At 38.8% G+C, this 13,911-nt stretch overlaps 1 protein-coding gene across 3 annotated transcripts in view; it reads right to left on the bottom strand.

Annotated features, from left to right (window-relative positions):
- The window catches only part of LOC107553384 (latent-transforming growth factor beta-binding protein 1-like), a 98,576-nt gene that overhangs the window by 14,937 nt on the left and 69,728 nt on the right, over positions 1-13,911 (bottom strand). Inside the window, exons 14-24 of one of the 3 annotated variants that reach the window (XM_016235584.1) lie at positions 13,168-13,293; positions 12,002-12,127; positions 9,876-9,995; positions 9,254-9,376; positions 9,023-9,145; positions 8,796-8,921; positions 8,206-8,334; positions 7,698-7,820; positions 7,457-7,588; positions 6,201-6,329; positions 1,190-1,330 (exon numbers count right to left, since the gene is read on the bottom strand). In XM_016235584.1, the coding sequence (XP_016091070.1) occupies positions 1,190-1,330; positions 6,201-6,329; positions 7,457-7,588; positions 7,698-7,820; positions 8,206-8,334; positions 8,796-8,921; positions 9,023-9,145; positions 9,254-9,376; positions 9,876-9,995; positions 12,002-12,127; positions 13,168-13,293 (1,398 nt within the window). The remainder of the gene's footprint in view (positions 1-1,189; positions 1,331-6,200; positions 6,330-7,456; positions 7,589-7,697; positions 7,821-8,205; positions 8,335-8,795; positions 8,922-9,022; positions 9,146-9,253; positions 9,377-9,875; positions 9,996-12,001; positions 12,128-13,167; positions 13,294-13,911) is intronic. The other 2 variants (XM_016235591.1, XM_016235593.1) reach the window with 2 other exon arrangements.

Here is a 13,911-nt window from a genome sequence, read left to right as displayed (position 1 = left end):
AGTATCAATTTTAAAACTATCGGTTAATTAATCGGTATCGGCCAGTGTGGTCCAACCTAGCTATCGTTATTGGCAAAATCCACTATCGGTCGACCTCTACTTAGGATGCCTTGAGGGTGAGTAAATAATGGGCTAATTTTCATTTTTGGGTGAACTCACCCTTTAAGTGGTAAACAAAACCTGTCCCAGATCACTTAACTTTTGAAAAAAAATTCACTTTCGCAGCCTGCAAGACAGTGAATTGGAGCATGTAAATTGTATTTGGTGCTAATTTTTTGTTGTATTTTGTTGCTACTTCCTGATTAGCATAATTCATTTAGTAAATATGTTACTAACATATCATTGGCCATATGCAAATAAATGCTAAGGGCGGACAGAATTATTTCATAGTGAAAACAGTAATAGCAAAAGGTAACTGTTTATTTTGACAGTCCACTTCAGATTAACTATACAGTAAGTAACTATGCAACTACATGATAATTAGTAGACTGTCTGCTTAATATCTGCTAATGCTTTATTTTGATGAACCCCAACACACATTCTTCTAACTGAAGTATTAATAAGTACGTCAACTTATTCTATTTACCTTAACAGTCAACTAATACTTTAATGAGTTAGTTGACTTATATAGATAGTAGAATATCTAAAGTGGACTATTGAAACCTAGCAATAAAACTAAAAATCACAATTCCATTCTGTAAATATTTAAGAGTTGTCTAGACTTTCAAAAACAGTTATCTCATTCTGATAGGTCTTCTTGTATATCTCTCCATACTGGTCTTTTTTATCTTAGCGTGGGAGCTTCTTTTTGGCTCTTATGTGCTTTGGGGCCCATGGTGCTCTGGTCCCTCTGTAAGCCTCAGACTAAATCTAATTTCTCTCCTGCCAGATCGTTTACAACCCCCATTCATCATGCCTTGCCTCCCTCTGTTCTACTCAGAGCTGGACCCTGATGACATGAAGTTACTGTCCTGTTGCACTAAAGGATCTCCATGGCTGAGATTAAAATGTGAAGAGCTTCAGAATCGTTTCGTAGGAGGAACACAGGGGTCATCTGTCCAGATAAAAGGTAATCTGTGGCATAATGGTAGTCTTGTAGGTTTGGGTTAGGGCACTGTTTGTGGGATTTCTGTAGGATAATGAATTGGTCGATCACATTGTGGTGGTTTACAGTAGGCTACAACTTTACCTGGTGGTGTAGAGGAGCATTTGGCCGACATGGGATCAAATTCTTGCATCTCGTCAGGACACAAACACAAGAAGGTGCCTTCACGATTCTCACAGGTGACCTCACCACACACATTACCAAGCAGCTCACACTCGTTCACATCTGCAGGCAAGAAAATATGTTTTATTACTGAACTGAAGATGCAATCTGAACTGCTGAAGTTTATTTTGTGTCGGATGAGATCATTTGTCAAGTTACCTTTATCTATATAGCACCTTATATAACACAGATTGTTTCAAAGCAGCTTTACAAGGATAAACAGGAGAATAATTATTCAATGATGCAAACAGAGATGAATTCTGATGTAAAGCGGCTCTAAAAAAACAAGAGTCATTGTTTAGCTAGGTCAGTTCAGTGTTGATTCAGTTCTTCAGTTCAGGTCATCATTTATCATAGTAGTTCAGTTTAAGGCTGGAATACAGTACACAACTTTTAAAATCTGAACAAATTTTAAAACACTAGGCATCATACACTTACCGACTTTGTAACAGTCATAGAGGAAAAACTGGCCATCATACACTAAACGACTGAAGATCATACACTACCAGACTTTAAAGTTGTTCTGATCATAACACACTCACGCAGAAATGTGTGCCTTGTTGCTAGGAGATGTGTGACAAATGAAAACAACGTGTTCTAAAATTGGCTCAAAATATCAAACATGTTTGATATTCTACGACTGGATGTAATCATAGTCTGAAGCTAAAAAATTGGAGTCTGTGACAATCATACACTACACAATTTTCTATGAAATCTGTCAACTCTAATCTGCAAACTGGCTCTGACTTTCGGCAACTAGTGTCAACTAGTGGCAAAAGTTGTGTAGTGTATTCCAGCCTTTAGCTGTAAAGCAGCTCTGTAGAAAACGGTGATGTCATCATCCAGTTCAGTTCTCATCCAATAGTGTCAGTAGAATCAGTTCAATAATATTGCTGAATACCAAAAGCTTCTAGTTTAAGAGGAATAATTCATTCAAACATGAACCAAGTTCAACCACTTCATTAAAAAGAATATCAGTTCAAAAGAATGATTCATTCACTTTTCTTGAGTTCAATTCACTCCCTCAATTCAGAGGTAAGTGGTTCTTGAGATAACAACTCACTGGAGTGGAAGATCAGTGAATAACTTTTGATCTGTTCCTCACAAAAAGGTATCATATGGCTTTTAAAGATTTGAAAAATATAGCACACAAGTTGTATGGACTACAAGTATGATACTTATGAAATATATTAATAATAACAATAATTTTGAAAGAACAAAAATTGCTTGTAATCACAAAAAATAAGAAAGACTACAGAAACATGAGGGACACAGTTTCACCAGATTTCTGACCAGACTTTTTACAACCACAAACTTATGTGAACTCATGAACGCTTGTGAAACATTGGTCATTATCTAGTCATAGTTTTTCATTTCTATAGCTTTGTCCTGATTGGCTCAGAGCGTTCTGCAGAGTTTTCATTAATTTTCCTTATCAAAACGGTGGCTTTTGGGAACCTCATAGAGCAATGACAAACGGTGTGCACAGCTGACTTCAGTAAATAAAACAGCCCCATTTTTCTGCCGACTGTTTCTGACAGCTTGAATTTATGACGACCAAACTAGCACTATAATGCAAGTGTCTACTTCCTGCAACAAGGCTCTCTCCTCCTTTCTACTCTGTTCTTTCCCTTTTCTTCAATGCTTCACACATCTGTGACTCTCATTCTCTTGCTTTTATCAATAATCTCAGAGCACCACATACAAAAGGATGCAATAAATCAACTTGTGTGGAGAGCATTTATGTGCAATAGACTCTGAATTCTCTAATGGAGCCTTCCTGCCAGACGCACACACGTACACACTCCAGACCCTTCAGTGATGGTGGGCCAGCTCGTCAATGAGCCTGGAAGTGTTAAACGGTCATCTGGAGTCGGCAGCAGTGTGGGTGCTGCACCACTAGGGAATGATAAAAAGTTGGAAATGGATGTCAGTGCCAGATGAACAATGTAAGAGACAGATACGACCTCATAAGAACTGATATATACTGTACCTAGTGGTTTTTCCACGCACTCCAGATTAGACTAGGGTTTGACGGGAACATTTTCTATACCCAAAAGTGTTTTTTTTTTATTTATGTAGGTGCTTTCTGCAACGCTGCTTAATATACAGCATCACGACAAAAGAAAAATTTTCCATAATGCTTTTGTTTTTTCCCCCAAGTACACAGGGAGTTAAGATGTTCGGTCTCTGGAAAGGGATTAGATGTCATCCTTTCGCTTCATTAAAAAGTAGTTCAAGACACACAGAGAAGCTGGCTTGTACAGATAGGCTAAAACTGATCTTTAGAAATGTCTACAGGACATATAACTTTTGATCTGCGATTTGTTTTTGTTTTTGTTGACTGCATAGGGCAAGGAAAGCTGACCTAGAGCAGCAATTCTCAGTTCCAGTCCTTGCGTACCACTGCTCTGCATATTTTTCATGTCTATCTTATTTAACACACCTGATTTAGATAACCAGCTCATTAGAAGAGAGCTCCATGCCTGAACTGTGTTCTGATTGACAGGGTCCCTACACAGTGTTCTTTGCTACCTATACTCCCTGAGCACGGGAAATCCGAAAGTTGACTTCACTTCAGAACATTCATTCACGGATTTGTGCTACACCACTGCCTGCAGCGTCTTCACAGATAGACGAAACTTACTAGAGAAGTGTGAAGTGTGACATAATTTACTTCTGTAAATAAATACAATTTAAATTCCCATCTCACACACTTTAAAGCCCTTTGAATGGAACATATCCGCTCCCTTCAGACTGGAATCATGGCGGAACATCCTGTGAAGTTAACTTCGCAGGGCACTTACGGTCAAATAGAACAAACGTCTGAATAAGTGATAAGAGATACATACAAAATGTGCAGAGTGGGGGGTCGTGAGGACTGGAATTGAAAACCACTAACCTAGAGGATGTACAAGTTACAGACACATTAAACTCAGATGCTCACATGGGTGATGCAGGTTTGAATCTAGCTTGTTTCTCAACTATTTCTGTCACTAATGGGACAGGACAAAAATAAAATGAAAAAAAAAAACTGTAGTGATTTTGTTGTGTTACAAATTTTTTTCGCTTTCACTGTATAAAGAAAAATTTCTTGTAGCTGGAATCTTGTCGTGCAGCATTCCATCAGGCCTGAGATCTTTGTCTTTCTAGGTAATTGGAGGACAAAGGGATAGGAGAGGAAAAGAAAGAGCAAGGGATGTGGTAAGGAGAGAAACTGAGGAGGGAAATGGAAGAATAGATAAGGGTAGAAAGAGACAGAGAGAGAAGTGGGAAGAAAACAGGAATGCATGGTCTGCGTGTTTTAGCATTTGGGTGTATTAGTGTGTATTATTACTGTGAGAAACCAGAAACGATGGAGGTTGTTTGTGGCCAGTTACATAAGCCGGCAAGACAAACAACCTCTGTTCAGAGACAGTATGAGAGTGTGTGTGTTTTTAAGAGTGAGTGTGTTTGTTTGCTAGTGTATGTATGAAAATTCTCTCCTCAATCTAAACACAAACTGAGAACAAACCAGAAGAATAATAGGCCTATACTGTATAGGGGTGGGCGATATAAATCGAATAATTTAATATCATGGTAGGTTTTCTTTTTGAAAGAAATTAACTATTTTATTCAGCAAGGATGGATTAAATGAAGCAAATGTGACAGTAAAGACATTTATAGTGATTTTATAATGACAAGATTTTTACTTAAACTTTTAAAAATTCTAACTTTTTATTAATCAACGAATCCTGGAAAAAAAATCGGTTTACACAAAAATATTAAGCTGAACAACTGTTTTCAAGCTTAATAAGAAGAAGAAATATTTATTAAGCACCAAATCAGCATAATATAATGATTTCTGACATATCATGTGACACTGAAGACTGGCCTAATGATTCAATATAATTAAAATGAAACTTCCTCTGTCTCTGCTCTTACTCTTTTTCAGAAGGTGGGCTGCATAAGAACACAGTGTTATTTAAAAATAGCCAGCAACTCCAGACCTCTAAACACCATGCCACAAAAAAACATGTGGCTCCATCACTTTAATAGGACTTGACTCTGTGTCAGTGCATTAATGTGTCTATGAGTGTATGTGGGGGCCACTGATGTGTTTTCACTGTTTTAAACATTACCAGGGTCTGTGCCATCCACCCTCAGACTGGAAGAAACTAAACACTCACATCAATCATGGCTCTACAAAGCGTCTGCCATCTTTTTTATGTTGTCTGAGAGGAAGTGGCAAAAAATCTCAGAGAGTGCTGGCCTCGGTTTCAAATCCAGGTCTGGTTTACCTGCCTGTCAGGATATTTGTCTCCAAATGGACAAGATAGAGATTACACTAAATACTTTTTCCTAGTAATAAATCTTTACACCTAAAGAAATGAATAGTATTTTGACAAATATGTTTAAAATGATGCACCCTTGACTGAGATGAAGACTCCAGTCTAATCCACGGTCTAAAAGCACAGTTTTATTCTACACTATTGGTCGGATCGCCAAAAAGGACAAAAATTTACTCCACACAACTTGTGTGCTATTTATAAGTCTTTTTAAGTCACACATTAGCGTTCTGTGAGAAATAGACCACAATTTAAGTCTATTACGCATTATTATTTGCTGAAAATAATTCCTTCCTTCCTCATACTACACCGTGTTTGATCACAAAACATTTGAGTATGTGGAAGTCTAAAATATTTCTATTTGTGTTTGAAAGGAAAAAACTAAGTCATGCCGGTTTTAAATGACATGAAGGTGAGTACTGTAAATAATGACAGAATTTTTTATTTTTTTGATGAACATTTTAACAAGAAGCAATGACAACACCTCAGTTGTCAAGTTTAAGTTAGGTTTCTATTAGTGATAATTCACTGCATACGGTCAATTTTGAGTCTATTTTTAAATTGTGGAATGAAAATAACAGAAACTAAGAAGGGAAAATACATACCCACACAGCCCTGCCCATCTTGAGAGTCCTTGAATCCCGGGTCGCACTGGCAGCTGAAGGAGCCTATTGTATTCTGACAAACACCATGACTTCCACAGGTATTCTCATTCAGAGAACACTCATCCACATCTAAAATGAGAGAGGGAGAGACAATGATACAGAAAGCGGGAGATGCTAGAGCTCTTTGTGTGCTGATCTGGGCAGAGATGAATGGATGACAGAAAGAACACAACAGGAGAGATTAAAAAAAAATCACATACACTACTATTCAAAAGTTTTTTTTTAACATTCTTGAAAGAAGTCTCTTATGCTCATCAAGGCTGCATTTATTTGATCAAAAATACAGTAAAAACAGTAATACTGTGAAATATTACTAAATATAAAATATCTGTTTTCTATTTGAATATATTGTATTATGGAATTTATTTCTGTGACGGCAAAGCTGAATATTCAGCAGCCATTACACCAGTCTTCAGTGTCACATGAGTCAAGTCAAGTCAAGTCACCTTTATTTATATAGCGCTTTTAACAATACAGATTGTGACAAAGCAACTGAACAGCATTAATTAGGAAAATAGTGTCAATAATGCAAAATGACAATAGTAAACACTCGTTTTTCAGTTAAAGACAGTTCATCATTGAATTCAGTGATGTCAACATCCAGCTCAGTTCAGTTTAAATAATATCTTTGCAATTATGTCAACGATAACGCTGGAAATGAAGTGTCCCCAACTAAGCAAGCCAGAGGCGACATGAGCCTTCAGAAATCTTTCTAATATGCTGATTTGCTGCTCAAGAAACATTTCTTATTATCACCAATGCTGAAAACAGTTGTGCTGCTTTTGTGGAAACCGTGATACAGTTTTTTCCCCCAGGCTTTCTTTGATGAATAGAAAGTTCAACAGAACTGCATTTATTTGATATAGAAATCCGTTGTAACATTAAAATGTCTTTACTGTCTCTTTAGAGCAATTAAATGCATTCTTTCTGATTCAAAGTATTAATTAACTGGTCCCAAATTTGTCAAACAGTAGTGTATATTAACAAAAACAGCACCTGAATGAAGATGAAATGAGTATGAGTATGTCTGATTGGAAACATAATTGCAGTCTGCAGTGTTAATTAGCAAATGTATAAGAGACGAACAAACAGCTCTGATGAGAACCAGAATAGGGAGATGTGCAGTACAACAATGTGAGCTGGGTGGAGCTAAGGTGGTGACATCATAGCTGAAGCTGGTGCCTGTGGGCACTCACCAATGCAGACGCTGTGTTCGCCTCGGGAAAGGCCAGGTGGACAGGGCACCTCACATCGGTAAGAGCCCGGTGTGTTGTGACAGGCCCAAACCCCACAAATAGACGTCGCCAAGTCAGCACACTCATCAATATCTGACAGACAGCACAACCAACCAATCAACACACTAATTAACCAATCAACAAAGAGCTTCTGCGTGGAGGGTGATGAAAAAGCAAATTGTTTTGGATTCTAGGCTTTTACCCTGGCACGTCTGATTGGTCGGCTCCAGGCGGTAGCCTATTTCACAATGGCAGATATATGAGCCCTCTGTGTTTGAACAGGTACCATTTACACATCTGCTGCCATCCACACATTCATCTACATCTGAAAAAGCCCGCGCACACACACACATTGGTTTTGAGAAGGTCATTTTATGTAATATATTTTCTTTGTCTAGACATTCAGCTCAAATGCTTCCTTCTCCCCATTTTACTGCTGGACGGGGCATTTAAAACAACTCTGGGACCTCATTGGGCCCCAGGAGCACATACACACAGAGGAAAAATAACATTGGCTCGTATGTAAAACCCATTAGACACACAATCCCTTTATTTCTTTCACTCTCTCTTGTGCTGCCAAAGACTGGGGCTTTTCAGTAAAGCAACAGATTAATTTTGCCTAAACATCATATTTGCCTCAACACAGCACTGCTGAGAATCAGGACAAACCACAGCAGGATGCGTCGATGAGAGAATATGCGTGTACGTACCCTCACAGCCAGGTGGATCCCTGGTGGACACAAAGCCGGCATCACACTCACACAGAAACAAACCCTCTGTGTTCAAACACTTTCCGTTGGGGACGCACAGTTGTGTCTCATCCTCACACTCATCAACATCTACAAGATTTGAGGGATGAAATCAGTGAAATCAGTAACAGTATTCTAAGCAGTGTGCTGCCTGCTGTAAAAACCTGCTTAAACCAGTCTAAGTTGGTTTTCTGGTCTTAGTTGGTTTAAGATGATCACCCAGAATGGCCAAGCTGGTCTAGCTAGACTCCTAGCAAGTTGGAATTTAGCTGGGCGGCCAGCTGGTTTCCTGTCCTTATCAGCTTTTTGGAAAAGTCCCCAAAAAACTTCCTAAAACCAATCAACAGAGCAGCTAAATGCTGGGTTTCTTTCAGCAGGACTCTTCCATTTTGGCAAATGTAGTTGCTCATCCAGGTGCTTTAAGAACACAGAAAATTCACAAAAAGCACATTATACATACTACATACTGTAGAAACAGTAAGAGTTGTATGCTAGTATGCTATTCTAGAACACAGTCTCTGTATGTATGTGTGTGAGATGAATTGTCTCACCGTGGCAGCTGGTGACGTTAACTTGTCTATATCCCAGTGGACAGTTGCACTGGTAAGATCCCAAGATATTGACGCACTGTCCCACACTATCACAGGTCTGAGGTAACTCCAAACACTCGTCCACATCTGTAAACATCAGAATATTTCAACATTGCACACAGAATCAATCCCAGATGCCTTTAATATGAATACACAATTACATATAACACACACATGCACTCTCGTACCGTTACATTGATCTCCTGTGGAGGACAATATAAAGCCGGGCTCACAGTTGCAGATAAACGACCCCTCTGTATTCTGACAGTGACCTTGGATGCACACGCTGTCATCCTGGCATTCGTCAATGTCTGACACACACACAAAATTGCAGTTTGCTCACTTGCATTTTATGATTATGAGAGACAAAAAAATCTTTGAAAAATACTAAAAGCTGCTGAACTGTGGATGGAGAGTACCTATGCAGGCCTTGCCGTCATGTGTGAGCGAGAAACCTTCTTCACACGTGCAAATGAAATAGCCCTCCTGATTGGAGCACTGACCATGAGCGCATACTTTTTCATCCAAACACTCATTTATATCTGCAGAGAAGGTCACACACACAATACATCTGAAGATGGGTCGCATTTCAAACTCATCCACTTCATTCCTGCTTTGAGGCCCTTCCTTCAGGGCGCAGGCTGCGTATACCGCTGGCTAAAAATAACCTATATAAAAGATCATTTGTACCATTGGCGGTGACTATTTTAAACCAAATTATTAATTGAGGTATTATCATGAGGTATCTTTCTGGGTAGGTGTGTGTACACGTGTATGCATATGTGTGGCATACATATATATATTGTATTGTATTAATTTTATGTTTTTTTTTTTGTTATGTGATATGTGAATGTATAGTATTATCTGTTAGGATGCATTTTCTATGCCAGTGTCAAAGATTAATTTCTGTTCAGGAAATCTGGACAGACAATAAAGTTAAACTAAACTAAACTTTATAAAGGCCCCCTCATTTTTCTAAAAAGTAGCTGTGCTAAACACATATCATTGTATAAAAGCAAACAACAAAAAAAGGCTTCTTACCAACACATTGGCCATTTCTCCCTTCAAACCCATCTGGACAAGGAGAACACATGAAAGAGCCCAGAGTGTTATAGCAGAGACCGGACGGACAAACTCTCCCATCCTGGCATTCATCGATATCTACATAGACACAAGCAGAAATGAACAGACTGATTCAAAATCAAATATGAATTCATGATATCCATGCAGCCAGTGGTCAGTCTACTTGTGTCAGCTGTGAAGGTTTGATCGGAGGATCTGTTGTTATGGATAGGTGTCGTTGCTGTCCTACTGCGAGGAGAACAGGAAACAATCGATTTAGGTGCAGGAAAGCTCATTTTGTTCTCCATCTCTCTGCTACACCTTTATTAATGAAGTTACTCAAAGTAAAGCATCTTAACTGTGAAACCATTCTGATAGCGATGCCATGATGTATGATGGCAGCATGCCTTTTTCCTTCTACATGTTCAACCATCCATTCACCTTTATTACTGCTTCCAACGGCTGCCAAAGACACTTCATCTCAACACTGAATGGATGTGTTACATTAAAGCAGTTAGTGTGAAAACACATCCCCTAATCACAACCACAACAGATTTTTTAAGAGCTTTACATTAACGCAGACAGCTGTATTTACAAGGACACATTTTCAACACTTAAAACAATGTTTTACAATGTTCTTTGACTTACAAGGTCACATATTGAGGTTTAAGCTCCCATAACAAATTTCCAACCTATTTAGAACTAGAATTCAATAACCACAAATTTACAAAGAAGCCTGGAGGCTGTGGTTTAGCAGTGTTATGGGTACACTGAGGTGCTCAAATGAGAGATATAGATGCAAATCTGGCTTGTGATTGCATTTCTGCTTATAAAAAGTGGTCTTTACTAAAAAGTAAAGAAAATGCCATTATCATGCTTAATCAAAGAGTAAAATCAATCTAGATCAAAAAAGAAATAATTTCTGTCTCATAGACTGGGTTGAGCAAACAAATAACTGCATTAAAGAGCTGACACTCCCCATTCCTTAGCAGTTTGACAAATTCCCAATTGCGGAATTAAGGTGGGACACATTCCTAAATGTGTACTTTTTCAGCGAAAAGCTCTCGCAATGCACGCAGATTGCCTCCTCGAAGACATCGCGTGCGTGCTCCTCGCCCAAACAAACAACGCATAGATCGTGTGAATCATCGGGTGTCAGGAACCGCTGGCACGGATGTACACACTTTCTAAACGCTCCGCTAGTGCTCGCCATAGTAGGAAAAGAAATAGTCTTACTTTGCTTTTGGAATGCACGCTTCAAACAGAACGGTCAGTGAAGACGAAGAAAGTGATGATGTGCGCTACCGGCGCCTATTTTGTACTAGTTGCGACGGTAGTGACGTCATGGCTGTCGCCGGCCAAACAAGTTGGTGTTTTTTCAATGTAGGCTTCAGACACGGGTCACGACGAGGCGTTCCCCATAGCGACCCCTAGAGGACGCAGTTCGAAGTTCCACGAAAGGGAACCAATGTGCTGGCCATATCAGTTTAAATGGATGTAATGAGTAACTCTGGGCAGAAGTTTCCGGATATCTTGTACGCTGGATTTCCTAATATGAGAAGACGTGTTTTCCAAGTACCGTGAACATTTCCTCATCTGCAGCAGTGCTGAGGTATTTGGGTGACTCGGTTGAGGGTACGATAATACCTCTCCTCTTCCTCCACAAACCTCAAAGTGTGTCACAGGGAGGTGGTTTCTACCTCGTCTGCAAACTCTGAAAACCAGCTAATGACACACACAGGATGTGTTTGGAGTTGAGAAAGAGACAGAGCTGTGCCTGTATTAAGACGACCACATTGCGGTTCAAGACCAAAAGCAGACTTCATATGAGTGCTGATCTGTCTGGATCAAAATAAGAGCCAAGAAAGTGGAGGAGAGGACTGGTAATGGCTCACGAAGAAAAATACAGACCTTCAAAACTCCAAACGGGCCATGTTTCTTCTTTTCTAACATGTCCACAAAATAAATAATTGATAATAAAAGATTCTTAAAAGAAAGAGCTGAAGAAATTAAATATTAAATCTATGTACCAGTCAAATATTGTGAACCCTACTCTGTTAGTTTGTGCATATGGGTGAGTTTATATGGGACAGTCTTGTAATTACCGGAGCAGCTGTTGCCCTTCTCGTTAGGCATGAAGCCAGGCTCACACGCACACAGGAATCCACCTGGAGTGTTCTGACAGTGACCATTAGCACACAAACTTGGGCTCTCTGCACACTCGTCAACATCTGTCAAAAATAATCATCAGGTTATCAATGGATCTGTCTTTGCAGGAAGTATAAGACACAAATTCCAATTTTAATCCAGTGTTTTTATATCATATAATCTACTGAGATGCCATCTTCTGGATTTAGAAGCATAGAAGTCTTATAGAGTAAGGCATAGACTAAAATTGTGTCTAAAAATGAAGAGAAAATTAGTAAAATTATATATAAATGGTCATTTTTTTCAAATTATTACTTTATTTCTACATGGAAACAAACACTGTAATCACTAAGTTTTTGGTTCTGTTAGAAACTCATTTCGATTTTTAGATCCTTAGACGTTATGGTGACGAAGAAGATGTTTTCTTAAATGGAAATTTCACCCAAAAATGATAATTCTGCATTCTTTGGTGGAACACAGAATAAGATTTTGTTGTCGTTTTGTTTTGGACCCCACTGACTTTCATTGCATGGACATAAACATTTTCAAAATACCTTTTTGTGTTCCTCAGAAGATAGAAAGTTAGAAAGTAATACATATTTGGAACTAAATAGGGGATTTCCTGTTACTGACGTGACATGAGCGTCGCTGATTGACTGTCTGTTGCCAAGCGTCCAGCAGCAACATGCAAACACCGCTCCGTTTCACACTGAACAAACTTAGCACTGCAATGCGGTTCTAACCCTACTCCGGAGAAGGGTTTCATAACCCCGGGTAAAAAGCAGTGCTAACACCGCTTTCAAATTACAGGTGTGAAACGTTTCTTTACCCGGGGTTAAAAGTGGTGTTTAGAACGACGATAACCCGGGGTTAAGCGCAGTGTGAAAAGCTCTAATGTGGGTTTTCATTTTAGGGTGAACTATCCCTTTAAGAGGTTCCTTGTCACACAAACTCTGCCCATTTAGTCAATGACTGACTATATCAAATGGATGTATGATGGATTAATGGATGCAGTACATAAGCAAAAGAACCACTGTACTGAATGAAAGTGAGAGCCAGTTCTTGGTAATGGTAATGGATGTAGAGATCTACAGTATTAGTAGTTTAACCTTTGAACTCTCACCTACACATGTGGTGCCCTCACTGTCTATTCTATAGCCGTCATCACAGATGCACATGTAGCTGTCAAAAGTGTTATAACAGATTCCTGCACCACAGATATCAGGACTCACTTGACACTCGTCAATCTCTATGAAGAGAAGGAAAAAAATAAAGAACAAGGTCATTTTTTGCATTTTCACAGTGTAGGCAATGCATTAAATAAAAATCAAGAGACTAATAAACGAAGGGCTACATGAACTTTTGAATCAACAAACAAGTCATGCATGCCATCACTTATTGGAAGCAGACATTTATTAGCTTTGGTATGAATTTTTCTTTCTTTGAGGGTAGCAAAGAATGGCTGAAGTGAACATGTATCTGGAAAATGTGAATTGCATAAGTTAGCTTATTAACCCTGTGTCAACAGTTATGCAGAAAAGATCCTGGTAGACTTGGTGTTAGTAAACAAACAAATAAATAAATGTTAGGGTTTGTGATATGTATCTGCTTGAAAACAAAGAACAAAAATATCTTTGCAACTTCCTAATTAATCCCTTGCTTGTTGTGGCCTGTTCTGACCACTTCCTGGAAATAAAAATAAAGTTGAGAAGAAGAATCAACAAGAGGTGAAAGAGTGCAAAAGATCTAATTAAGTTTCATTGAGCAGTCTGTTCAGTTTATTTATTGCCTGTGTGCTACATGTTTTAAAAGAAAGTATTTAGAGCCTCATTCCTTTAAAGACATGATCTTGAAATAGAGAGCAGTA

This window comes from Sinocyclocheilus grahami, unplaced genomic scaffold (assembly GCF_001515645.1).
Source record: "Sinocyclocheilus grahami isolate Dianchi unplaced genomic scaffold, SAMN03320097.WGS_v1.1 scaffold18.1, whole genome shotgun sequence".
Classification (NCBI taxonomy): domain Eukaryota; kingdom Metazoa; phylum Chordata; class Actinopteri; order Cypriniformes; family Cyprinidae; genus Sinocyclocheilus; species Sinocyclocheilus grahami.
Note: the sequence above shows the minus strand (reverse complement) of the source record. Positions and strands in the feature narration are given on the sequence as shown.